Source organism: Ochotona curzoniae, unplaced genomic scaffold (assembly GCF_017591425.1).
Source record: "Ochotona curzoniae isolate NIBS_2020 unplaced genomic scaffold, NIBS_Ocur_1.0 contig_46, whole genome shotgun sequence".
Lineage (NCBI taxonomy): Eukaryota > Metazoa > Chordata > Mammalia > Lagomorpha > Ochotonidae > Ochotona > Ochotona curzoniae.
In genome coordinates, this window is record NW_024466340.1 from 929369 (window position 1) to 956367 (window position 26999).

The 26999-nt window shown below is 50.9% G+C and overlaps 1 protein-coding gene across 1 annotated transcript in view; it reads left to right on the forward strand.

Annotated features, from left to right (window-relative positions):
- Positions 1-1260: 1260 nt before the first annotated feature.
- Positions 1261-26999, forward strand: part of VSIG10 (V-set and immunoglobulin domain containing 10) — a 29195-nt gene continuing 3456 nt past the window's right edge. Inside the window, exons 1-8 of the mRNA XM_040986918.1 lie at positions 1261-1482; positions 5449-5736; positions 15708-16010; positions 18369-18629; positions 20894-21187; positions 23972-24082; positions 24362-24377; positions 26574-26809. Of these exons, the coding sequence (XP_040842852.1) occupies positions 1425-1482; positions 5449-5736; positions 15708-16010; positions 18369-18629; positions 20894-21187; positions 23972-24082; positions 24362-24377; positions 26574-26809 (1567 nt within the window). The 5' untranslated portion in view covers positions 1261-1424. The remainder of the gene's footprint in view (positions 1483-5448; positions 5737-15707; positions 16011-18368; positions 18630-20893; positions 21188-23971; positions 24083-24361; positions 24378-26573; positions 26810-26999) is intronic.

The window sequence follows — 26999 nt, forward strand, 5'->3', positions numbered from 1 at the left end:
AAACACAGACCAGGGTTCAATCCCCAGCTCAGGCTCCTGATTCCAGCTTCCTTGGAAGGCATGATGGCTTCAGCAGCTGGAGGCCTGGATGGAATGCCCTGGTCCAGCCCAGGCCATTGCAAACACTGGGGGATGAAGTGGGATGGGCAGGAAGGAGTGAACCAAAGGGTGGGAGCTCTTTCCAACAATTTAATTTCTCTCAAAGAATTTAAAGAAATCATTGAGAAAAGAATTAAGAAAGGAGAAATATGCTTTAAAAAAAAAAAAAAAACCCGGTTTTGTGGACGAACCGTTCCAGTAAGGGTCCCTCGGGACCAAGGAATGGATGCTTTAGCAACAATTTTTATTTCTTCTCCCCTTTCTGTGATGAACATTTCCAAACTTAGAGAAAAGTTAAATAACATGAGCATTTGTAGCTTTTCCTCCTGGAGCCTGTTGTTAATATTTTACTGTACTAATAGCATTCCCCCCCCCCCCCCCCCCCCCCCCCGTTAAACAGGAAGTTTTTCCCGGGGCTGTTTGAGTTGGGCTCTTCCTGAGGCCAACATTCTCCCTAGCTCTGGCGGATGGGATGGGATGGGATGAGAAGGGATGGGATGGGGACCGGACAGGGTGAGGGCTAAAAGCACCAGCCAGGAAGAAAACCCCCAAAAGTCCCACCGATTGCGTGACCCCTGCTCTCGCTGTGCGGTTTCTGCCGGTAAAGAGTCCACGGGAGTCCAGTGGCTGCTTTTGGCTGGAAGGTTCGGGGATCATCTTTCTCCCGCTCTCTCGCAAAGCGCAGAAGGCTGCGATGGCGGCGCTGGCGGCGCGCCACGCACACCAAAGCACGCAGGACTGTCCCTGCGGGCCCCGGGGCCCTGCTTCGTTCTGCAGCCCCGCAGCCCGCCCCGCTCCGGTGGCCGCGCTGCTCCCGGGCCTGCAACCCCAGTGCCGCGCGGGGGCGCGTCCTGCGCCGCTGCAGTGCACGCCACTACCCAGCTGTCCCTCGACCCCAGGCTGCCGTCCCGAGCGGAGTGGCCACGGCGAGGGAGGGCCCAACCTCCGCGTCCCTCCCCCAGCCGGCGCGCCCTTGCATAAAGCGCTCCCCGGCCAAGGTGGAGGAAGTTGGGCTCCCGCCTGCGGGAGAGGCGGGAGGGAACGCTCTCCTGTTGTTTTCCGCCCGGCGGGCGCAAGGGGCGAGTGCGCCCTACCACCCCGGCCGGGCGCCGGGGAGCGGACACCCGTACCCGTCGTCCGGCGTAGCTCCCAGTCTGGGACATCGGCTTTACTCCCCGCAGCCCCAAGCATCCCTTCCTGGGGGTCCGCTCCGCCGCCGCGAGGATCCGGGAGGAGCCGTCGGAACCCCAGGGCCCGGGGCCCCGGGGCGCACGCCCAGCCTGGCCGGAGGAGCCTGTTTTGGTAGAACTGGGATCTGGGGCGAGATGGCCGCGGGAGTCCTCGTCTGTCTCGGGGCGCTCCTGGCACGCTGGGTCGCGGCAGGTAAGGGGCGGCGATCTGGAGAGAAAAGTGGAGTTTCATAAGGCAGCAATGGGGTGGGGACCGCGAGGGACCCAGCTCCCTCGGCCCACGGCGGTGATAAGTGGCTGCGGCCGCGAAGCCACTCCGGGAGGATCCTGGGCTTCCTGCTCGCACCGCACATGGGCGCTTAGGAAGAGGACGAGGGACCTCCTGGCTCAGGGAGTGCGCAGAGGGTGGGAAAAATGGAGAGGCGCGTGTAGAAGGGAAAGTGGCAATTGTCTGTGCCTGTCTGAAGCCGCGGATGTCACATCTCTTTGTGGTTTTGCCTGCTGCGCCGGAACTCAAACCCAGGATTCTTAGTTTTCCTCCTCCTTCGATCGCCTTGCACCTGTAACCCGTGGATTTTCCTCCAAACCCCTCCCAGCCCTCCTGGGCTACCGGCGTCCCCAGATGCCGGTCTTCTTCCTTCTCTGTCTTAGATAATAGCAAATAGAAAGTTTATTTTTGAAATAATTCTATTTGTTTTTGAAAAAAAAAATTCTTCCTGCTGCAATGGACGTGATTGTCATAAAAGAAAGCCTTAAATTCCTGCTCTGTACCCCTCTTGCTATGTTACAGGAAAAAAATGTGAAATGCAAAAACAAACAATGGGGGGGACTAAGTTTTTTTTTCCCCAGTGATTCACCAGCGATAGCTGTCCACTGTGTGCCACGACGTTGACCAGCAGGCAGAGGGTGAGGGCTGGGAAAGGACCTGGAGCCAGCTGGCCCTGATCGGGTTCCAGGTCCAGCCCCCTCCGCTGGGCTCCTGGTGGTGCCTTATTAAGTGTCTGAGTTTCCTGGCAGCAAGTGCCAGAAGTTCCCAAGTGTTAGGTTTCTAAACAGATTTTTTTTTTTTTTTTGGATAAAATTGTTTTTAAGCAATCGTTGCGAAATCCCTATCATCTTGACTGCCAGTTTATCTGGAAAAATCCAGAGGTTGTTTTGCCGCCTGAGAATTGGAAGTGCCCTTCTATTCCTTCCATCTCTCCCTGAACTGCCGCAGTCATGGGGCTTGCGTGCGTGTGTGTGTACATATGTGTGTGTGTAACTTGCTGCCTCCCCAAGCATCAGAACCCAGTCTGAAGTCATCTTTCTGGTTGTCTGCCAGGCACAGCACGGGTGGGCCATGTCCATCACCACACCCAGGTCCATTTTGCCTTTGTGTGCAGTGCAGTAGGGCTTCTTGAGCGTTGGGTGTTTTCTTTGTGTGTTTCTGGAGTTGGGGTTTATCTTGGGGTGGGGGGGGACAACCTTCCTGTTGTTGCCCCATTCCAGAAGATGGGTAGGCTTACTCCCTGCTGCTTGGTACCTCCGATTGTCCACCCGGCTCAACCTCAGGAGAAGGTGCCAGGAAGAACCCTGTAGCTCTGAGTGACAACAGGAGAGCAGCCCCAGGCCTCCTGGGGAGCCAGAATACAAGGTTGGGGGGGCCTCTGGAGGGTCGTTCAAAAGCCACCCTTTTCAGAGTGGACAGTTCAGGGATTTTGTTTTTTTGCTGCTGGTCGTGGTAGGTTGTTTTTGTTTTGTTTTGTTTTTTTCTTTGCTGTTGTTATTTTTGTTTGTCTTTTAAGCATGTTTACAAGCTTGTGCAACTAACCCTACTAATTAATTCTCAAGTGCTTTCATCACTCTCCCCTCCCCCCTGGGATTCTGCCCGGGTTCCTGTCCCCGTATGGCCTCTCTGTATCAGAGTATCAGTGCTGCAGGGGTGGCATTCTTGTAAAACCGCCCAACAAAGTGGATGCATTTACTTCTGGTTACCTGGTGATGGTCGGTGCCAGATCCAGCGCAATTCATCTACCTATTTATTTATTTATTTAATTTTATTGGAAAGTCAGATATACAGAGAGGAGAAGAGACAGAGAAGATCTTCCGTCCGTTGATTCACTCCCCATGCAGCTGCAACAGCTGGAGCTGAGCCAATCTGAAGCCAGGTGCCTCTTCGGGTCTCCCACACAAGTGCAGGGTCCCAAGGCCTTTGAGCCGTCCTCGACTGCTGTCCCAGGCCACAAGCAGGGAGCTGGATGGGAAGCGGGGCCACCAGGATTAGAACCGGTGCCCACATGGGATTCCAGCACTTGCAAGGTGAGGACTTTAGCTGCTTGGCTTCCGTGCCAGGCCCTTCTGTGTACTTCAACAGCTGTCAGTCTTCAGTGCACATTAGAATCACACGGAGAGGGCCTGGTGTGGCACCAAGGGTGCATCCACCATGCTGGTTCTAGTTCCTGCAGACCATCCAGCCCCCTGCTAATGCTCCTGGGAAGACAGCAGATGATGGTCCATGTGCTTGAGCCCCTGCCATTCCAGCCCCTGGCTGGAGTTCTAGACTCCTGAACCAGCTGGGGAGTGAATCAATCAGTGGATGGAAGATCTCTGTCTGTGTCTACCCTGCCTTTCAAATAAATAAAAGATAAAAAAAAATGTTTTAAAGAAACAAAAATAAGGCTTGTTAAGCAAGGGTGCTACTCCCTGTTGCCTGGTTTCTGAGGGAGCTGTTCTGGGGTGGGCCCTGATGAGTTGTGTCTCTCATAGGGCTGCTTCCTGTCAGTGTGACTCTGGCCTTTTAGAAAGCGAATGACTTTTTAAATCTATTTGAGGGGAAGAGAGACGGAGCAAGGTCTTCCATCCACTGGTGTACTCTCCCCAAATGCCTGCCACAGTGTGGTTGGTGGTAGGGACCCCAGTCCTGAAACCATCAGAGTCAGGATCAGTAGAGCGGAGACTGGGACCGAACACACAGCATCTTACCTGCTGCTCGGAACGCCCGACCCTGATCCTGCGGGGGAGATTTCTGGAGAAACCACGAGCTCATCCCCACCTGACGACTGAAGTCACTCTGGCTTGCTGGAGGAAGTCTTGCCCGCCGGTCGCCCCAGCTGGACTCAGGAGTGTCTTCTCTGGGTGCTGGTTAGCTGTGTTGTGATTGCTGGCTCACTGTTTCCCCACGAGGGTGTGAGCTGCTGGAGGTTTTTGTCTTATCCACAGAGAGGTTGGGGCAGGGGGAAGAGGGAGAGAGAGGAGAGAACGTTAGAGAGCTGTTCTTCCTGCTGGGTCACTCTCCAAAGGGCTTGCCACTGTCAGGAGCTCCATCCAGGTCTCTCCTGGGGTCCACGTGCTTAGGTTCATTAGCGGGGAGCTGGATTGGAAGTGCAGCAACTAAGACTGGAACGAGCATTCCTATGGGATGCTGCTGCTGTAGGCGGCTGCTTAACCCACAGCACCACAGGACCAACCCCTACAGAATGGTCTGGTGTCCACTCCCAAGAGAGCTTTCACTCCAGGGACTTTTCAGGGAGACAAGCCTGGAGATAGGAACAAAGCCAAGGGCTTGGTGCCTCCACCCGTTCTGGATTCAGTGGGAATTATCTGTTATCATCAAGTGCCTGCAACAGCCGAAAGCCAAGAGCCTGGGATTCAGGCTGGGTCTCCCCTGCATTTGAGCTGTCACCTAGCTGCTGCCTCTTGGGGTATGCGTTAACAGGACTTGAGAGCGGAATGGGGACTGGATCCCAGGCACTCTGATTTGGGATGTGCTCGTCCCCAGCCCCTCTCATCATTGTTGCACCCAAAAACGCGCCCTCCTGTCTCTCCTGATGTTCATGTGTGCATAAGCGCTTTTGAAGTCTGTGTGCAGCAGATTTACTAGCATCTCATTGGCTAAAGCCAGTCAGGTGACTGAGTCCCAGTGAGAGTGGGATGGCATGGCAGAGCTAAGACGGAGGGAATGGACAGTGGGGTAGGGGTGGCGTGAGATGCGAACTATTCCAAGTTCAATAACATCAAGGACTGGCTAGGAATTCTGACCTAGCAGAAGCTCTGTGCATCGTCATGTCTTAAAACCATGTGCTTGATTTTTCTTTAAGTCTTAATGCAAAGGGTTTGTCTAAAGGAGAGGCTATTCAGAGCACGAGCAAAGTCGTTAACAGGCTGACCCCTCCTCATGCAGGGTCGGAGGCTGTCGTGGTGACCGTGGGAGAAGTCGACGAGGCTGTCACCCTGCACTGCGGCAACGTCTCGGGGCCCAGGGGCCTGGTGTCCTGGTACCGGAGTGCCTCGGAGCCTGTCCTCCTCGTCTCCTCCAACTCCAGCTTGCCGCCAGCCTCGGCTCGTTTCTCTCTGTGGAACACCAGCTCCCTGCACATCGAGGCACTGAGCCTGCAGGATGAAGGAAACTACACCTGCCAGGAGACCCTGAATGAGACCCAGCAATTCCAAGTGTGGCTGCAGGTGGCCAGTAAGTGGGGCTGTCGGGCCTGGGACTCGGGGTGCAAGAGGAAGCGACGGGCAGAACCAGGTCCATGCATGGGTTTTAGTGTCAGGTGGCCCCGGGGTTTCATTCTGCACTGTGCTTCCTGGTTGTTGAGCGACCTCCAGTCACCTGGAATTCCTCACCTGCAAATGGGGATGAAAAGAATTTTCTCCATGAAGAATAGAAGCTTGAGGCGGCTTCTGGCATGTTAGCGAGCCGTTCTTTTTAGCCTGTTGTTAATATCCTTGCTGTTACTTTGAGTTTATCATATGACAGAGTCACTTCAAACCTACCCAGGCCAGGATGCTGAATACCAGTCCTAATGCTAGGATGGATTCCTGTAACTGTCAGTTACTGTCTTGAAGACTCCCCTCCGGCTTCCTCCCTTGCAAGTGGGGGCTGGGATACCGCATGCCTCGTCAGGTGCAGCAGATGCTTTGTGCTGCGGTGCTGAGGGTGGGGCCCGGCCCAAGCCACTGTCCCTCCTGGGCTGAGCAGGAATGGGCTCTCCAGACAGGAGTGCACAGGCTACAGAATTTAGGCTGTGTCTGGTTTGCAGCCTGTTCTGGTAGGGCCCAGAGGATGTAAATGTTTTTTTTTTTTTTTTTTTTTTTTTTTTTTTGATATGCTGTGAAATAAACCAAGAATATCAGTGAAGTGAAAATTAGGCAACATTCAGATTTCACTGTCTGTATATAAAGCGTTGGAATGCAGCTACACTCATTTGGTTAGTATATCTGTGATTGTCCTTGCTGCTGCATGGCCTGGGGGAGGCAGCCGTGACGTGGATCATCTGGCCTGCAAAGGCTGAAATATTTGCCATCTGTTTTGTTTTGGCTTGTTTAAGATTTATTTATTTGCTTGAGAGTTAGGGAGAGACACAGACAGAGATATGGTCTATCTGCTGGTTCAGTCCCCTGGTGGCCACAAAGGGCAGGGCTGGGCCAGGCTGGGCCAGGCCGAAGCCAGGAGCCAGGAGCTAAGTAGGGTGCTGTGAAGCAGCTGGGATTCGAACCAGCGTGCATTCAGGATGCTGGCACTACATGTGGTGGCTTAAAGCGCTGTGCCACAGCACTAGGCCCTGCCTGGTCCTTGAGGGAGAAGGTATTAGTCACTAGCTTGGAAGAACATCTCTCTCTCTCTCTCTCTCTCTATATATATATATATATATATATATATTCTATGTTTTATATATATATATATATATACATAAAGAAGAACATCGAGAGAGAGAGAAAGAACGAGTGAGCTTCCATCCACTAGCACACTATCCAATGTGCCAGGCCAAAGCCAAGGGCCAAGAGACAGGAGCTTGCTTGAGGTCTCTCATGTGATGCCACGGCCCATGCACTGAGCTGTCCTCTGCTGCTCCCCCAGACACATTAGCGGGGAGCTGGACTGCACTCCAGCCGCTGCCCATAAGAGGTGCTTGCCTTGCAGGCTGTGAGTTACGCCGTCAGCCACAATGGCCACAGCAGTTGAGGTGCTTACCTGCCACATCAGAGTGCCTGGGTTTGAGTCTCACTTGCAAAGTCCGCTTCTTGCTGATGCCCACCCTGGGAAGCGGCAGGCGCTGGGAGTGCTTGAGTTCCTGCCATTGGCGTGGCATACCCTGATACCCTCCTAGCTGCTGACTCCCACCTAGCCTGGCCCTGACTGCTGCAGGCATCTGGAGACTGAACCAGCAGATGCAAGCTATTGCTCTCTGTGTCTTTCAGTCAGTCAGTGAAATATTTTTTTTTTATGATTTATTTTTATTGTTATTTTTTCATTGGAAAGGCGGATATACAGAGAGGAGAGACAGAGAGGAAGGTCTTCTGTCCGATGATTCACACTCCCCAAGTGAGCACAACGGCCAATGCTATGCCGATCCGAAGCCAGGAGACTCTTCCGGGTCTCCCACGCGGGTGCAGGGTCCCAAGGCTTTGGGCCGTCCTGGACTGCTTTCCCAGGCCACAGGCAGAGAGCTGGATGGGAAGCGGGGCTGCGGGGATTAGAACTGGCACCCATATGGGCTCCTGGCTTCGGATTGGCATAGCATCGGCCATTGTGCTCACTTGGGGAGTGAATCATCGGACGGAAGACCTTCCTCTCTGTCTCTCCTCTCTGTATATCCGCCTTTCCAATAAAAAAATAATAAAAATAAATCTTAAAAAAAAAAGAGAGGAACATTGGAAGGTACTGGTTTAACATCTCCAATTCAAAAATCTGAAAGTCAGAATGCCTCACAAGCTGGGTTTTTGGGGTTACCTATGCTCACCTGGTAAAAACCTATGCAGATACTGTGAGTCCCCAGACATCCGCACTCTGAAACACGGCTGCTCCCAAGCACTTTCGTTCAGAAGGATTTACCCAGCAGTGACATTCCGTACGAGTGTTTAGGAGGAGTCAGCTGTACAGCAGTCAGGGACAGAGCCGCCTGGCAAAACCGGCACCAGTTTAGAGATGGGTGGAACAAGATACAGCCACAGGCGGGGCGGGGCGGGAGGCCAGTGTGGCTGGAGCCCAGTGCCCTGAGGGCTGGACCTGGGAAACAGCAGAGGCCAGGGCAGGTCAGGTGGACCTGGGTAGGGCGGGCATGTTAGGAGTTGAATTCTGTCCTCCCTGGCCCTCCGCCCCCACCAAAAAAGTGTCCTAATCTCTGATCCCTACAGATGTGACCTTAATTGCAAATAGGCTGTTGACATATCAAATCAGATTAAGAACAAGTAAATCTAATTCCACAGAGTCCTTGTAAGAAGAAGAAAAAGCCATGTGAAGACAGAAAGAAAGCCTCAAACACTGACGGGGCAGACACGGGAGTGAGGCTGCCAACCAGATCTGGCAGCGAGCTGTGGCCACCACCCTGGGGGAGAGAAAAGGAAGGGAGTTTCTTGCTGTGGTTTGGATGTGTGTGGGTATCCCCTAAAGGCCCATGTGTCAAAGGTTTGGTCCCCAAAGTTGATGGTGCTAAGAGGGTGGACACTTCATCCAGTGATGGCGTTTAGGGGGTGGGCCCAGCAGCAGGTCCTTAGCTCGCCGGCGTATGCCCTGGGAAGGTCACCCTTGCAAAAGCAGTGGCTGTGAAAGGCTGAGCTGGGCCCGGCTTCTCTCCTTCCCAGCTCGCCACACAGTCCTTCCCTTGCACTTGCTCTGCCACTGCTGTCTGCTGGCTAATCTTGATCTAAAACCTCCCAAACTGAGAGCTCCTGGATCTGTTCTCTTTATGGAGTTGCCTCAGGTATTCCATGACTGTGACGAAAAGCTGGCTGCTGTACCCACCCAGCACCTTCTGATGGGAGCATACCCTGCTGGCCCCTTGACTTCCCACCTCAGAGTCGGGAGCTATATTTGAAAGGCAGAGTGACACAGAGAGGGAGAGACGGAGAGACAGAGATCTCCCATCTCCAGTTTGCTCTCCGGGTGGCAAAAATAGCCAGGGGTTTGTCTGAAGCTAGGAGCCAGGACTCCATCTGGGTCTCCCCAGTGGGTGCAGGGGCCCAAGCCAGCAGTCTGCTGCTGCCTCCCCATGTTCATTAGCAGGGAGCTGTATTGGGGAAGGATCTGGGATTTGAACTGGTGTGGGACGTGGGATGCTGACCACGCAAGCAGCAGCTCCACCTGCTGTGTCACAAACCCATCCTAGGGAGGGTGCGTTCATAGTGGCTAGCCAAGGAAATCATGAGGCTGAGTAGTTACAGAAGTAAGATACTTTTCTTCTGAATGCAGATGAAATTCCAGGAGCTTCTGGAAGGGTGTGGCATCACTTGACACATATGTGGAATATTTGTGTGTGTATGTGTGTGTGTGTGGCCTTCAGAAGAGCTCTGAAAACAGGGAGGCCAGTACAGGATGTTGGTGACCGGAAGCCGAGAGGCAGCAGTGCCCTTGGTGGAAGTCCACAGGTACAGAGCACGTGCTGGAGGTAGACCAGCAGGATGCAGCGACTCGGGCTGGGGGAAGGAAAGAGAGGCCTCCGATGTGTCTCCTTGCTTCTGTGATGGAATCTGCAAGCACAGGGCTTCTGCATCGGCAGAATTCTTGAGAGGAACGTGGGTGTATCAGGAAATGCCAGCCATTTCCGCCCGGCTCTGGCCCCGCCGTGAGCCCTGGCCGTGTGCTGGCTGACTCCAGCATCACTGGGGACTTGGGCACTCACCCTCCTCAAGAAGAAAAGCTTGGCAAGATCCTTGCATGGCCTGGCAGGGACAATTCTTTCTCCCTCCCTCCCCTTCTTCTTTTCTTTCTTTCAATTTATTTATTTTTATTGGAAAGTAAGATTTACAGAGAGAAGGAGAGACAAAGATCTTCCATCCGCTGGTTCACTACCCTAGTGGCTGCAGTGGCCAGAGCTGAGCCAATCTGAAATCAAGAGCCAGGAGCTTCTTCCAGGTCCCCCACTCTGGGATACAGGGCCTTAAGGCTTTAGGCCGTCCTCCACTATTTTCCCAGGCCACAGGAGCTGGATAGTAAGTGAAGCAGCCAGGATACGAACTGGCACCCATATGGGATCCTGGCAGATGCAAGGTGAGAAATTTAGCCACTAGGCTACCACACCAGGCCCCCCCCCTTTTTTTTTTTTGGTAAGATTTGTTTACTTATTTGGGTTTTTTTTTTAAGATTTATTTATATATTTATTTCATTGGAAAGGTGAATATATGGAGAGGAGGAGAGACAGAGAGGAAGATCTTCCATTCAACAGTTCACTCCCCAAGTGACTGCAACGGCTGGAGCTGAGCCAATCCGAAGCCAGGAGCCAGGAGCTCTTCCAAGTCTCCCATGCGGGTGCAGGGTCCCAAGACTTTGGGCTGCCCTCGACTGCTTTCCCAGGCCACAAGCAGGGAGCTGGATGGGAAGCAGGGCCGCTGGGATTAGAACCGGCGACCATATGGGATCCCGGCGCGTCCAAGGAGAGGACTTTAACCACTATGCTATTGCGCCAGGCCCTGTTTATTTATTTGAAAGGCAGAATTAGAGAGAATGGAGAAAGAGATAGAGAGATAGAGATATAGAGAGAGAAAGAGAGAGAGAGAGAGAGCGCTTTCATCTGCTGGTTCATTCCCCAAATGGCCATGATGGCTAGAGCGATAGGTCCAGGCTGAAGCCAGGAGCCCAGAGTTCCATCCATGCTCCCACACAGTTGGCAGGGACCAAGCACTTGTGTCGTCTTCTGCTGCCTTCCCGCGCACATTAATAGGGAGCTCGTATGGGGTCGTGGCTTCGCAGGGCGGGGACAGTTCTGAGATGTAACTGGTCACTATCTGTGAGTGACTTTTAATGTGGGGGTGGACAGAGACACTGCTGAAAAATGAAGCCAGGCAGGGGGCTGCAAATGGCTCTCTCCCTGGGTAGCACCTGGACTTTTCCTTGCCCGCCAGCAGGCATTTGGAGCTGCTCCCTTCTTGGGACTCAGATTTCCTTTACCCCTGGGGAGTTTTCACCTGTCTGGACCGGGCACTCATCATGTGATTCTCTCAGTCACCACTGACAAGAATCTGTGCCGTTTAATCATTTCAAGGTGGGGCTGAAGAATGTGGCCAGGGCAAGTGGGCCAGCGCTCCCAGGAGCCCAGCGGCTCCTCAGCCCACAGCAGCTCAAGGCTACAGCTCATCTCCTCTTCTTCCCAGCCTCTCTTGCCTCCCCCTTGGAGCAGGCCTGAGGTCAGAACACCTGTGTGCTTACCTGTCTCACAGCGCAAGGGGATAGCAAGGGAGCACCCAGCGGTCTTTGTCCTTCACTCCCGATCTCTTCTGCGTCTGGGGAGCTGAGAGATGCATTCAAAGATCAGCCCCAGTTGTATTTCCCGCCTCCCGGTGACAGGCTCTTCTGTGTCAGGCCAAGCAGGTGTTTAGGGAACACATGAACCCCTTTACATGTGGCAGTGCGGAAGCTGCTTTGCACGATACTCCCTAAGTCCTTTAGGTTTCATCTGGGGCTTGGGGGATGGGGCTGGTGCACCTGTAAGCCCACGTGGCTGTCATGCTGACCTTCTGGTAAGGGGAATCCTGGTGTCCTTGGAATTGTGGATTTGGGTCTTGTCCTGGGCTGCAGCAGTCCAGCCCAGTCCTCCGAGCATGCGGTATCTCCCAGGAGTCTTCAGGTCACCTGGGACTTTAAGTCACCAGTATTCTTTTCATTCTGGGAAAGCAGAGGACGGTGAGAGTGAAGGGCGTGGGCCTTTGCCCAAGGTTGCCCATTTACTAATGCCAGCAGGATTTACACCCAGGGCTGACCCAATCAGAACTCCTACTTCCTTGTAATCGCTAGGCTGAGGAGGCAAGGCCAGTCAACACCCGACACTGAGTGCAGGTTTGGTCCGCTGCCAGGCCCTTGTCACCGTTTATTGGCTTTTTCAGTTTTGTTTCTCCACCCATTGTCAGTCTGTCGGTCTACCTGACTGCTGCCATCACCTTGTAAACCCAAAGAGCTGGTGGCTTCTGCTTGGGAGTGTCAGGGGATGTGACAGAGCTAGGAGGGAAAGAACCTGGGGTAGGCTGGGCATCCCTAATCCCAAGATCCAGAGATGGCTCTCAGAGCTCGGCGTGGTACTAATGGTACTGGACATTTCCCAGAGCGATGCCACACAAGTGAGGCCTCTGCCAATGTCCCAGGCCTCTGGGCTGAGGGGTACTCTCTGCACCACCTTTGTAGTAAAGGAGGTCTGAAAGAACCCCCACGAGCAAGAAGAGGGGGTGTCAGCTTTGCTTAAGCAATCTCATGCGACCCCGGGTTGGGGTCACGAGATGCTGTGTCCGTGACACTGAAGAGCTCAGCAGGCCCTTTCGGTTCTCCCGGTTGATGTGTTCATTTGAAATCCTTCACTGTAACTGATCCTACTTCCTGCTGAGAACTGCGCCCATCAAAAGCCCTTCCATGGGCTGCTAGGCATCTGCCACGACCTTTAGGACATCTGTGAAGAGCCCTGTGCCCTGCATCAAAGACGCTAGGTTCATGTTCGGGGCCCCGTCCTGATCCTAGCTTGGTACCAGCGTGAATTCCGGAAGCAGCCAATGATGCCTCGAGTGGCGCTGCCAGTTTTGGCTTTACCTTACCCCACCTGTCGCAGGCCTTTGGGGGAACAATCAAGTGGATGGGAAATTTCTATCTCTTTCTCTCTCTAATTCTGAAAGAAAAAAAAAAAAACCCAAAACCCAGATCATTCCAGCTAGTTTTGAGGTTTTCTCTATCCATGCTAGGCCACAGGGTCCCCCTGACCACATCTGGAAGACCCAGAAATGCCTGACTTTTTGCATATGCCTAGGTGTTGCCAGTCTGGGTGTTGGCCACCAGCACCTGGGAGGTGTGGTGTGTTTAGTTGGATGCATGCCAGCTGCAGGCGCACCCACAGACCCGCCAGTCCGCATGCCTCACTGGCGAGCTGACATCAGGTAATGAGACGCAGGAGCAGCTCCCGGGTCACAGTTGTAGCTCTTCTTCCAGGTCCTCCATGGGAAGTGGTGTGGTCCTGGCAGCTCCCGGCATTGCTGGGAGACCAGCACACTGCTAAGAATAGAGCCCACAGGGCCTGGCATGGTGGCCTAGCGGCTAAAGTCCTCGCCTTTCACACACCGGGATCCCATATGGGCACTGGTTCTAATCCCGGCAGCCTCACTTCCCATGCAGTTCCCTGCTTGTGGCCTGGGAACGCAGTCAAGGATGGCCCAGAGCCTTGGGACCCTGCACCCACGTGGGAGACCTGAAGGAAGTTCCTGGCTCCTGGCATCGAATCAGCGCAGCACCGGCTGTTGCAGCCACTTGGGGAGTGAATCATAGGATGGAAGATCTTCCTTTCTGTCTCTCTTCCTCTTTGTATATCTGACTTTGCAATAAAAATAAATAAATCTTAAGTAAATAGAAGAATAGAGCTCACAGAAGGCTCCAGTCCCCGGAGTTGTCCCGTGGCTGGAAGTAGATGCGGATGAAGTTGGTGCTGTGTGCTTAGGGGCAGCATGTAGAGGAAGCCTGTCCCTCCACAGCCCCTCAGCCCGATTCTGTCCTGACTTGTGCAGCCATGAGTTTATTCCTTTAGCTAAACACTGACTTTCTGGATGGTGATTATCATTGAAGATTGATTTATTTATATTCAAAGTCAGAGTTATGGAGAGGGGGAGAGAGAGAGAATCCTCCGTCCACTGGTTCACTCCAGATGACTACCATAGCCAGGGAAACTGCAGAAAGATGTCAGCTGCTTTGATCTGCCCCATGCCAGTTAGAAGACTTGTTGTTGTTGTTGTTGTTGTTGTTGTTGTTAGTAGAATCCATTGCAATCAGGGATAAAGGGCTTGCTCTCCTTGGGCCTTAACCTGAGGCTGAAGGTGAATGGATGGGTCACCCCAATGCTGTGTGTCTAAGCCCTAGGCTTCTAAACTAGAATCTTCTTCTTCTTTTTAAAAAATATTTATTTATTTATTTTGGATGCACAAGAACAGCATGTGACATGGTCCATCACCACAAAAGAATGCAAAACAGAAGCAGCAGAGGAAGCAGTGGGGAAGGGCATGGTCTAGGGGAAGCCAGGCACGAGCTTGCCCAAGTCTTGGTTTCATAGACTTATCAGGGATGCACTTTAAGCTTGCAAGGAGTGGTGGACATACACACCAGGAGTCTCCTGGGGAGACTCAGGAAGACTCCACGCCCAAGGTCTTTATTAAGGGCTGGTTACACAGACACTGCTGAAAGCATCCACCAATGTGTAAGAAAGCGAGTGTTGAGCCTTGCTGTGGTTCTGCTGGATGGTGGGTAGTCAGCAAGAGGAACTAACTAATGACAGCTAGGGCAGAGCTCAGGTCTGACAGCTGGCTCCCTGCCAACCCCACAGTGTGGCTCTGTGACCGGTTTGGATGCAGTTAGGAATTCAGAGAGTGGGAACTTGATCTAATAATGATGGTGCTTGGAGGTGGGGGTCTTTGAAGAAGGACTAAGACATTAGATAGCATTGCTAGAGTGAAGCCCCCATGATTGGATCCTCCCTCTTCATAAGAAGGAGAGGCATCACATTGGTGTAGCAAATTAAGCCTCCCCATTTGGGGCCAGCACCTTCCCATATGGACACTGGTTTGAGTCCTGGTTGTTGTCTACGGCCATACCAACCTGAACATGCCCGATCTCGTCTGAGTCCTGGTTGTTGCACTTCCAATCCAGCTTCCTGCTAATGGCCTGGGAAAGCAGTGGAAGATGGCCCACGTGTTCCTGATGCCCACATTGGGGACTTGGATAGAATTCCAGTCTCAGCCTGGCTCAGCCCTGGCTCTTGCAGCCATTTGGAGAGTGAGTCAGTGGACAGATCTCTGTTTTTCCGTCTTTTCCTTTTTTCTGTAACTACCTTTCAAATAAATAGATCGAGGAAGGAAAAAAGAGAGAGAGAGAAATAAAATACAAGACGAAAAGAAAGGAATGAGACCAGGATACCCACACATACACACGTGTTCCCTGTCTCGGGCCATGTGATGTCAGTGAGTGATGCCAGTAAGAAGACGATCTCCACCTGAGGCTCCTGGACCTCGCACCTGTAGAACCATGAGCCACAGTAGGCCTCTTTTCTTGATAAAGAGCCAACGTCAGGTAACTTGGCATAGTAATGAAAAGCTGACTATTCCAAGTGTATGCCATGTGGTTTGTGCACACCATTGGAGGAGTGGTGGTGAATTCCCCATGTGTTCTGGACATGGTGGAGATCCTTTCCAAATTCACAATCTCAAACATCAGCCCTGCAAACAGCACTTTCTAGTGGGAATGGAGTCTGTGTGTTCCTGTGCAATGCTAGCTGCCCTTTCCCCTTTGCAATGCTTCTGAAAGGTAGTAATTTATACTCTTTCCAAGGATGTGTTTATCCCCTAGCCAGGCTCATACAACTGCCCAGAATGAATGGAAGAGTATATTTGGGCACTTGGGACAGTGTCTGTCACATGGTCCGCGTTTAATCGATACTGTCCTTGTCCTTGGATGCTTCTTGATGATTTCCCCTCTGTCATTCCCAGGCGGCCCCTATCAGGTTGAGGTCAACATCTCTACCACTGGGACCCTCCCCAATGGCACGCTCTATGCAGCCAAGGGCTCCCATGCAGACTTCACCTGCACCAGCAGTGCCTGGCCTCCGCCCATGGTTGAGTGGTGGTTCAAGGCCCCAGATTCCAGCGACGAGCCCTTTGGAAACAACCTGACAGTCAGCAACTTCACGCTCTTCCTCATGTCGCCAAAACTCCAAGGCAACTACACCTGCTTGGCTGAGAACATGCGCAGTGGGAGACATCGAAAGGTGACCACCGAGCTCCTGGTCTACTGTGCGTAAGAAGCACTCCCCTCCCCCTCTTGTTCCCCTTCATCCGTTACTTTTGTTTTTAAAAGCATCTCTGCTGCATGGGTTGTTCTAAGGTGCTTCTGGGGATTCTCTCAGCACACGTGTGGGGTTGGGATTGCAGTGTAGCAGGTAAAAGGTGTCCTCCATGGGGTGCCAGTATATCGTACGGGTACCAGTTCATGTCCTGGCTGCTCCACTTCTGGTCTAGCTCTCTGTTAATGGCCTAGGAAAGCTGCAAAGGATGGTGTGTTTGGGTACCTGGAGGAAGTACCTGATTGCTGGCTCTAACCTGACTCGACAGCTGCTGAGATAGCCATCTGTGAATCAACAGAGGGAGTAATCCCTTTTTTTCTCTGTGTGTGTGACTCTGACTTTCAAAGAAATAAATCTTAAAAAGAAAAAGTATAAGAAAAAAGAAATACATATGTCCACTTCAAAGGGCTGCAGCTTGCCCCCTTCTGGAAACGTCTGCCAGCCAGGAGTGCAGGAGGGTCCCTGTGAGCCATAAGGAAATGAGTGCAGTCTCATAGTGTCTTTTTTTTTTTTTTTTTTTAATTGAGGCGAATGGACACAGACATTTAGTTTGTTTCAGTGTTTATTTATTTTCACTGATTCAAAAGGCAAAGCAACAGAGAGGCACACACATACAGACCTTGTCAATATCTACAACAGGCAAGGATGGGCTAGGCCTTAAGCCAAGGCCCCAGCACTCCCTCCAGGGCTCCCATGTGGGTGACAGAGATCCATGTAGGTGAGCCATCTCTTCTGCTCCCTAGGATGTGTCAGCAGGAAGCTGGATTAGAATCAAAGGTTCTAGAACCAGACCCTGTAATGGGGGTGCAGGCATCACAGGCCTTTTGCCCTGCTGCACTCCAAGGTTTATCCCAACATTAATATTTACAGTTACACTTCAGCGGCAGTTAGTACATGCCCAATGTGTGCAGCCATCACTTCTACCTAGCTTTAAAATGTTTTCCTCTCTCTGGATGGAAACCCCATAGCTCATTCCATGCTCACTCCCATCCCCTCTCCCCCCAACCCCTACACCACCAGTCTGAATGTGCCGCAATGAACTTACAACTGCTCTGAATATTCCCTGGGAGTGGGTCACAGAATAGCTCGCCTTTTGAGTCTGGCGCTCTCACTTAGCGTCATGTGTTCAGGGTCACCTGCACGGAGCCGCTGCAGCCTATATCCATGCTCCATGCCTTTGTGTGACCTGAGCATCAGCCTGTTGTAGGGAGACACCACAGGTCACCTACCTCGTCATCCAGGCTGCCTCAGTATTTCATGAACCGAGTGTGGCATCTGGGTCCTGTAACACTATTGGGACCCAGCAGGCGATGAGCCTATGCCTTGAGGGTGGGGTAGAATGTACCAGACATTCCTGGTGCACACATACCTGAGGTGAAAACCACGGGAGCCAGGCGGGTTGTCCTCACCCATGCAGATGAACAGAGGCATCACATCAGCCAGTTAGCGGGCAGGATAATAATAGGTTATTTATTTCTTCTGTTGTTTAGAGATTCTAGGTTCTCTATCATGAGTGACATTTATTGGAGATAAAATTATATGTGCTTGCTATGGGTCATACTGATGAGCGTATGGAAGATGGTAATCACCTAACGGTTACGTTGGTATTTTTCTTCTAGTTGTCACCCATCCATTGCTGCTTGCCTCCCGGAGTGCACATTATCAGGAAGCTAGAGTCGGGAGTAGAGCCAGAATTCAAAGCCGGGCACTCCAATCTGGGGTGTGGGAGTCCCAACCTACACCAAACACCTGCCCGCCCCATGCTCCCTGATCTCACAAATGGACTTCTACTTAGGTGCATTACATAAGATACATGAATAATGTCTGTGTTTGGAAGGGGAATGAGTTAGTCTGCCTTCACCTGTAATTCCCTCTATATGCCTCCGGCCCGAGAGGACCTCTTTTAGAATCTCGGGGCCAACACCATGCAGTAGAACTCAGAGACGATGGGAGTGGTCTACTATGTGGTCTGGGATGGCAGGCCTGCTCACCAGTGGTTTCTGTGTGTTTCTAAGGAGTGTTGTGTGATGGGGGAAGCTACATTTATGCTTTCATGTCATTGAATTCATTTTACTAGACACACGTGGCTAGTGGGAAACACAAAAACTGTTGAGGCCCAGGGCCCAGTAGGGGAAACCAGACCACTGTCAGACAGACCTGCCTGCAGGTGCTGCTTCAAGGCGACAGGAGGATGGAGCAGGTGGCTGTGGGACCTCCCCAACCCCCAGCGCTGTGGTCCTTCATAGCCTGTGTGGCTCTGATCTTGCAGCGTGTGTCTGAGTTTGCGTTCTCCACTGGTGATTTGCAGATCCTCCTCCATCAGCTCCTCAGTGCTGGGCAGAGGCATCGCTGGGATTGTCCATGCTGCAGCTCACCTGTCGCTGGGATGGTGGCTACCCAGACCCTGGCTACCTGTGGACAGAGGAGCCAGGAGGACTCATCGTGGGGAAATCAAAGCTAGGGGTGGAGATGCTGAACCAGTCCCAGCTGTCAGACGGCAAGAAGTTCAAGTGTGTTGGGAGCCACATAGTGGGGCCGGAGTCTGGAGCCAGCTGTGTGGTACAGATCCGTGAGTCCACTTGCTTTGTCCTGGGGCTGGGCTTCATCTGCCTGTCTTTGTTGTATTAGTTTGGTTTAGAAAAAGGCCTGGGAAACAAATCTCAATGTGTCAGAAAGAACGGAATTCCTTCCCTTTCTTCTGTTGTTTGGCTTGGCAGTTCCTTCCTTTTTCAAACCTCAAAGAGGGTTGGTTGGTGAGGCAAGCTCCCTGGGCCCAGGCTGAACCATCTTTGACTTGACAAATGCTCATTGAACACCTGCTGTGTGTAAGGTATGGTTTCCAGATGTTGAGGATGGAGCAATAAGACAGATGCTGTTTGTACATGAGTTATCTCATACATTTTCCTCCTTTTTTTAAGATTTATTTTTGTTTATTGGAAAGACAGAGTGACAGAGAGAGGGAAAGACAGAGAATGCAATGTTTCTGCTGGTTTACTCGCCAAATAGCTGTGTGGGTTAGGGCCTGGGGCTGGGCCAGGCTCAAACCAGGAGCCAGGAACTCCATCCTGGTCTTTTATATGGGTGGCAGGGGTTCACACACTTGGGCCGTCTTCAGCCGTCTTCCCAGACACACGAGCAGGGAGCTGGATCAGATATACACTAGCCAGGACTCAGACCAGCACTCTAGTATGGTATGCCAGAGCTGCTCATGTGACTGATATGGAAATCGTCTTTGAAGATCTAATCTACTTAGATAAGGTCAGATTGGATCGGCTGGCTCCTAATCCAGTGACTGATGTCCGTGTGGAGAGAGAAACTTGGACGTGGACCCACAGAGAAGGCCATGAGCAAGCAGAGATGGAGATAATGCACCCATAGGCGCAGAGCTCCTGGCTGGCACTGCTTGGCACCCCATGAACTCCCTCTATCACCTTGCACAGAGTCACGCAGGTCCTGTTGTGTAGTTGTTTAGTGCTCACCACCAGCCCTACTTAGACCTTAATTCTTCCCTGTAAGATCATTTCAGACTTCTGATTTTCAGAAGCACACACACACACACACACACACACACACACACACACACACACATAAACTTATTGTTTCGTGCTACTAAGTATATAGCAATTGTTTATATACATGTCCCCTCATTAGCACCGTTCCCTCATTGTGTAGCCACTCTGTCTGTGGCCAGTGTAACTGTATGTGACAATATAAGAAGACTATAGAGTGATCAGACTACCTCTGATCAGGAAGAGGTGAAACTGCCTTCTGTGACCCTGGCATCCTAGAGGAGCCCAGCTCTGAGTCCTGGTCCTCTGCTCCCAAGCTAGCTTCCTGCTGGTGTACCTGGGAAAGGCAGCAGATGACGGCCTACATGCCTGCCCCTCTGTCACCAGTGAGGGAGACCCGAATGGAACTTCCGGCTCCTGCGTTTGCCTGGCCCAACCCTGACTGTTTTGGGCATTTGGGGAGTGAACCAGCAGATGGAAGACTTCTCTTTCTATCTCATTCTCTCTCTGTAATTTGGCTTTTAAATAAATAAATTGATTAAAAGAAAAAAACCTCAAAAAAATCTGCTTGGGTGTCTGTCTTCCCCCTGATTCTGCTTTGCCCAGAACTTCCCTGATTCTAGTTCTGAAACTCCTACATTCCGGGAACTCCTTGGTTCTAGGCAAACTAGGGTCACCAGTCATTCCACATCCTTGAAATGTGTCACTAATTTGGTTGTGTGACTCTGAGTCAGCTCGCTAACTCAGCTCCCTAACTTTGCCTGCGCCTCAGTTTTCTTATCTGCAAATGGGGATAGTAGGAGGGTTGTGAGAACAAATCTGGTGACTATGTGTGACTGCCTAGCCCGTGGTCACTGTTCTATAAATATTGGTTTTTATTATTCCGGGAGACCAGATGTGGTGGGTGCAGAAATTCCAAGGGATGCTTCCTGAGGGAGCAGGTGTCCTTAAAGATCACAGGCCATGCCTTGAATCGCCTTCAACATTTGTCTTTTTAAAGTTTTTTTTTTGTTGTTGTTGTTGTTTTTTGCTTATTTGAGACCCAGAAACATACAAAGAGAAAGACTCTTGTGGAACGAGCCCATCCACTGTGTGTTCTTTAGGAATAGGCAGAGTCAAAGCTGGGAGCCTGAAACTCCATCCAGGTTCCCGCATGGCTGGCAGGAGCTCAGATCCTCCCAGGATCTGAATGAACGGGAGGCTCGAGTCACAAGCCAGAGGCACATATCAAACCCAGATACTCCCCTCTAAGTGTGTGTCTTCACCCCTGAGCCAAATATTCCCTTCCAACTGTCTATTTTGTTTATCCCCTTCTGATCTGCAGGGAACCCCTCCCTTCTCTCTGATCCTATGAAGACTTGCTTTGTAGGGAGCAATGTGACCCTCACGTGCCAAGTGTCGGGAGCATACCCCGCTGCTGAGATCCTGTGGCTGAGGAACCTCACCCAGCCCAAGGTGCCCATTCAACCCAGCAGCCACTATGTCATCACCCAGAACGGCCAGAGCTCTACCCTCACCATCCACAACTGTTCCCCGGACCTGGATGAGGGCTACTACGTCTGCCGGGCAGAGAACCCCGTGGGGGTGAGGGAGGTGGACATCTGGCTCAGTGTGAAAGGTGAGTGATGGACGTGGGACCACAGGAGGAGAGTTGAGGGCTTTAGGGCAGCTGGCACCAACATGGGGACAGCCTGGGGCCTGCCTACCTGACTGTGGGTCACTGACACCCAGGAAGTGGCATGTATACTTGTAACTTTTTTTTTTTTTAAGATTTATTTATTTTTATTGGAAAGGTAGATATACAGAGAGGAGAAGATACAAATGCATCCGTTGACTCACTCCCCAAGTGGCTGTAACGGCCAGAGCTGAGCCGATCTAAAGCCAGGAGCCCAGAGCCTAACAGTAATTTAACTTCCTGGTCTTCCATGTGGATGCAGGGTCCCAAGGTTTTAGGCCGTCCTCCACTGCTTTCTCGGGCCACAAGCAGGGAGCTGGACGGGAAGCGGGGCCGCCGGGATTAGAACCAGCACCCATATGGGATGCTGGCATGTTCAAGGCGAGGACTTTAACCACTAGGCTACCATACCAGACCTGCGGTTTTCTTTTTTAATGTGATTTTTATTTTTTTCTGTGAAGAGATGATTTTTAAAATTTATATCTATTTTTTTAAAAAAAGAAAAAAAACAAACAAACCCAGGGACAGAAATCTCCTATCTGCTGTTTCGCTCTCCAAAGGCTGGCCCCAGGCAGCCTGAGGTTAGGAGCCTCGTTCGTGTCTCCCACATGGGTGGCAGCTGTGGGAGCTGTCACACTATTGCTTCCCAAGGTGTGCGTTCGCAGGAAGCTGCAGTTGGGAGCAGAGCTGGGACTTGAATCCAGATACTCTGCTGTGGGTCCACAGGATGTCCTGGGCTTGATTGCAGCCCCATCTGTGGGTTCCTTCCCTTCATTACAGGCCTCCCACAAATGAGAACCACTCTCCTGACTCTGTTGTATTCGGAAGGCATACCTTGACTGTCTGTACTCATGCACGGGTTGTCTTATGTGGCTTGCTGCTTTCACTCCAGTTTTTATTCTAGGACTGCACAGCTCTTCGCTGCTGTATAATTTGCCCTTCTGTCACCTTTCCACAACTCGATAACTCATTTTCCTGCTAATGGACATTTGAGTTTCTGATGTTTTTGTTAAGATAAACAGCGTTGTTACTGTACATCTCGCACCCATCGCACCAACAGGCTTTTTCAGTTTTTGTCCGCCTTTGAGTATCAAATAGAAGTTACTAAGTGTAAAGTAGAATTTCACAGTGGTTCTCATTTGAATTTCCCTGATTATGAAGAAGGTTTTCACCATTACTTCATTATTTTATATGTGTATTTCTTGTATGAAATACATATTTGTGTCTTTTGACATTGTTCCTATGGAGCTACTATTCTTCAGAAATCATTGTTGTTGTTATGGTTAAGATTTATGTATTTATTTGAAGATTAGAGTTATAGAGGGAGAGGAAGAGACGGAGAGAGACCTTCCATGAGCTGCTTCACCCCCCACATGGCCGGGATGGGACTAGGCCGAAGCCAGGAGCCTGGAACTTTATCAGTTCCTTGTCTTTTCTACTTTATAATAGATATTCTTCAATTAACAGATGTTTTTAATGTAGCTGATCTTAACGGGAACTTTTCTCAAATCATGAACAGTTTTTGTGTCTTATGACATTTATCCCTAGAGCCAGGGCAGTGAGCCTCCACCTGTGGCGCCAGAATCCTATGTGGGTGCTGGTTCATGTCCTGGTCGCTCCACTCCTGGTCCAGCTCCCTGCTTAGGACTTGGGAGGATGGCTCACGTTCCCTGCACCGATGCGGGAGACCTAGAGGAAGCTCCTGGCTCCCGGCTTTGGGTCTGCTTTGCTCTGGCCCTGGAGGCCATTTGGGGAGATCTCTTTCTTCATCTGCTTTTTAAATAAAAAATTAATCTTAAAAAAAAAAAAAAAGAAAAGGGAAGGAAAGAAAGTAAAAGAAAGGAAGGAAGGAAGAAACTAAGTTAGATAAATTCGAAAAAAAGTAAAAGAATTGTATTCTCATCCATAGGTGACAATGATACTCTCCTATTTTCTCTTTTAAAAGTTTGAATGCTTTACCTTTCAGTTAAATGTTTACCCCATCTGGAATTGGTTTTTGTAAATGGTTGAGGCAGGGATCAAGTGTCTTTTCTTCCTGTTGATTTAAGAACTGTTTCTTTCTTTCTTTCTTCTTCTTCTTCTTTTTTTTTTGTTGTTGTTTAAAGGTTTATTTATTTTTATTGCAAAGTCAGATATACAGAGAGGAGGAGACAGAAAGGAAGATCTTCCATCCGATGATTCACTTCCCAAGTGAACGCAATGCCTGGAACTGAGCCAGTCCGAAGCCAGGAGCCAGGAGCTCTTCCAGGTCTCCCACCAAGGGTGCAGGATCCCAAGGCTTTGGGCTGTCCTTGACTGCTTTCCCAGGCCACAAGCAGGGAGCTGGAAGGGAAGTGGAGCAGCCAGGATATGAACCAATGCCCATATGGGATCTCAGTACACGCAAAGCAAGGACTTCAGCCACTAGGCCACGGCGCTGGGCCCAGCAGCACTGTTTCTTGAGTAACACTTTAAGCTCCCTTCTGTCTAGCGGTCTGTTCACACTTACACCTGACTTGGCCGCGTAGACCATCTAGATGTCTGGTGGACACAGCGACTTTAACTTTGCCGTGTTCTTTCTCATCAAGCGCTGCTTCGCTGTTGGAGTCCCGTAGACTCTCTCTTTGACGTCAGTTGAGATATTTGTTTTGCATCCGAGAGGCCATGCCTGGGTCGCAGGCACTGAACGTGAAGTCCTGCTGCCTGTGTGTTGCAGGGGAGAGACCAAGATGGGGTTTGTCTTTACAGAACCTCTGAACATCGGGGGGATCGTGGGCACCATTGTGAGCCTCCTCCTGCTGGGACTGGCCGTCATCTCGGGGCTCATGCTGTATTACAGCCCTGTGTTCTGCTGGAAAGGTAAGGCCTCCCCGGGCCCCGTGCTTGTGTTCCAGGCTTCTGGAAAAGGTGTGTGGGGAGGAAGGAGACCTCTTATGCTCTCAGCCAAGTCCCACTCGACGGGCGTCTTCCTTGGGTCAGGGAGTACAGAGTGTCCTGTCTGAACATCCTGCCCCTCTCAGGATGGATCAGCGTCCTCATTTGTTCATCTCTCATAAATGTCACATTGATGGATACGACTTTTGTGAGCCAGAAGTGGATGTCACTGGATATTAATTTTTTTTTCCTTTTTCCTTTCAGTAGGAAACACTTTCAGGTGAGTGCTCCCCAAATTCAAATCCAAAACCTTTCCTGTGATCTGTCCCCGTGGCTGTTTATTTCCTTTCATTAGAAAGATTAATAGCAATGGCCAGGCAAGACCCTGGACTTTCTTCCATCCTTTTCTCTGCCCTCTCAGGGTGGTAGTGACAACTCCATTTTCCAGACAGGGAAATGGAGGTCCAGACAGGGGACATCTGCAGACGCCCCCAGAATGCAAAGGGCCACATTGCCTTATGAGTGCCTGAACCCAGGGTAAGGCCGTGGAGATATGGAGACACTGTGTGTGTACTGGGCCTAGTCGTTCGTGAATTTGCTTTATTTACTTTCTACAAAGATTGAAAAGGAAGTGTGAGTCATGGTCTCAAGAGAACGTTCGGGATCAGTAGTCTCAGCATGCCAGGAAGTGCCTCCCAAAGGCGTCCTAGGAGGGGCTGAGTGACCAAAGGGAGCATCAGGATGGGAGAAGTCTTCTCTGAGGTCCTATGGGAAAGTACCTCCTCTCTAGTCACTTGCAGGGTTGGGATAGTGTCACAGTGGGACCGCCTTTCATGGGTGGAAGTGACCTTTCCTGTTCTGGGTTGAAGGCCTGGTCTCCCCAGGAGCCTGTCCTTCCCAGGCTTGTTTCTCATAGGAGGCAGCACATTGGCATTGTGGGAACACACTCTGTGATCAGTGGACTTGGGTTCCCAAGCTGTGTACTCAGGGGATGATCTTAACCCTGTCTGAGCTGTGGTCCCCTCATCTGTTTCACAGATTGGGGCTCCTAGGGTGAAAGGTGAAAGTGATGCTCCTAGGACTGGGACTGGCCCAAGGCTCCTATTCTTCCATAAGAAATATGCCATCTGGCAAGGCAGACAAGGCCAAGTGACTAAACTACAGGGCAACAGAATGCTAAGCCACTGGGCCTGGACTGCAGATGCACTCAGAGCTCAAGGCTTAAGGGGGAGGGAGAGGACGTCAGTTGAGTCATAGATAAAGAGAAAATTCAATAAATGGGGCAGAAGTAAGATCATTGTAGGTGAGAACATATTATAAACTAAACACTTCAAAAAGTTAATGGAAGAAAATGGAATTAAAAGATGAATTAATTTTGGTGCAGAATAGTTTTGAAATCCATGCCTAGTAGGGACCTTAAAAAGTTTCTGAGGGGTCCAGCATGATAGCCTAGTGGCTGAAGTCCTCACCTTGCATGCACCAGGATCCCATACAGCTGCCCATTCATGTCCTGGCTACTCCACTTCCCATCCAGCTCCCTGCTTGTGGCCTGGGAAAGCAGTTGAGGACAGCTCAAAGCCTTGGGACCCTGTACCCATGTGGGAAACCCAGAGAAAACTCCTGGCTCCTGGCTTTGAATTCGCTCAGTTCTGGCCATTGTGGCCACTTGGGGGAGTGAATCAGTAGACAAACGATCTTTCTCTCTGTATATATACCTTTCCAATAAAATTAAATAAATTAAAAAAAAAAATCCTGGGGAACCCATTCTTGGCCTATCAGTGAAGAACTCATTTGAGATATGTACTTGTTACATCAGAGTTCCCTGGGTTTGAGACCTTGATTCCTAATAATACAGACCCTGCGGGGCAGCCACAATGACTCCAATAACTGGCTTTCTGCTACTCATGTGGGAAATCTGGGTTGGGCTGTTGGCTCCTGGCTTTGGCCCACTCCAGTCCCAGCCACTGCAGGCATTTGGGGGAATAAACTAGCGAGTGGGAGCATTCTGTCTCTCTGCCTCTCAAAATAAATAAATAAAAAATTTAAAGGAAGGAAATAATTTCATTTTAAGAAAAAAAAAATGGGAACAAGAGGCACATGGAAATTCATATTATGAAAAAACTGTATATGGGTTTCAATTATTTTACAAGTCAATTTAGCTTTTTTTTTTTTAATTCCATTTTCCATGAGCTCGTTACATAAGTGCTATGAGTGGAAGTAAATTAGTCGATGCCCAGGACAATAAGGCCGCCTGGAGCGGAGGAGGAGACACCTGGCACAGGCTATGTCCATGCGTTGCAGTCAGCGTCAGCATCTCCTTGTGAGGTTGCAACCAAACCGTCACCTCCTGAGCCAGAGGCATGAAGGATCCCTGCATCCCTAAAGGAGCTGCAGGGAACCTAGTGTTTCAGTGTGGGCTGACACTGGGGAAAAGGAGGCATCTGCTTGATGAATGGTTTCTCCCTTTGGAAATTAGGGGACAAGACACAGGTGACGTCATGGTTTTGGTGGATTCAGATGAGGAAGAGGAGGAAAGGGAGGAGGAGGAGGATGCTGTAGAAGAGGACGAGGAGGAGGAGGAGGAGGAGGAGGCAGCCCGTGAGAGAGCCGACTTCCCAACAGAAATGCGCAAGTATGGCCACATCCACAGAGTGACCGCCCTGGTGAATGGGAACTTGGAACGGATGGGAAACGGACTCCAGGATCTTCAAGGTACACTCTTTCTCTTTGCTTGCCAGTTTGCCAGTAGGGAATTTAAATTCACAAAAGCTGGGCAAGATAGTTAGCTAACAATTAGTCTAAAATCAGAGAATCCACTACTGGATAGCATCCCTGTCTGACACTCAAATCCCAAATGCTCTGAAACCTTCCGAGTACCAACAAGATGCCACAAGTCTCCTGG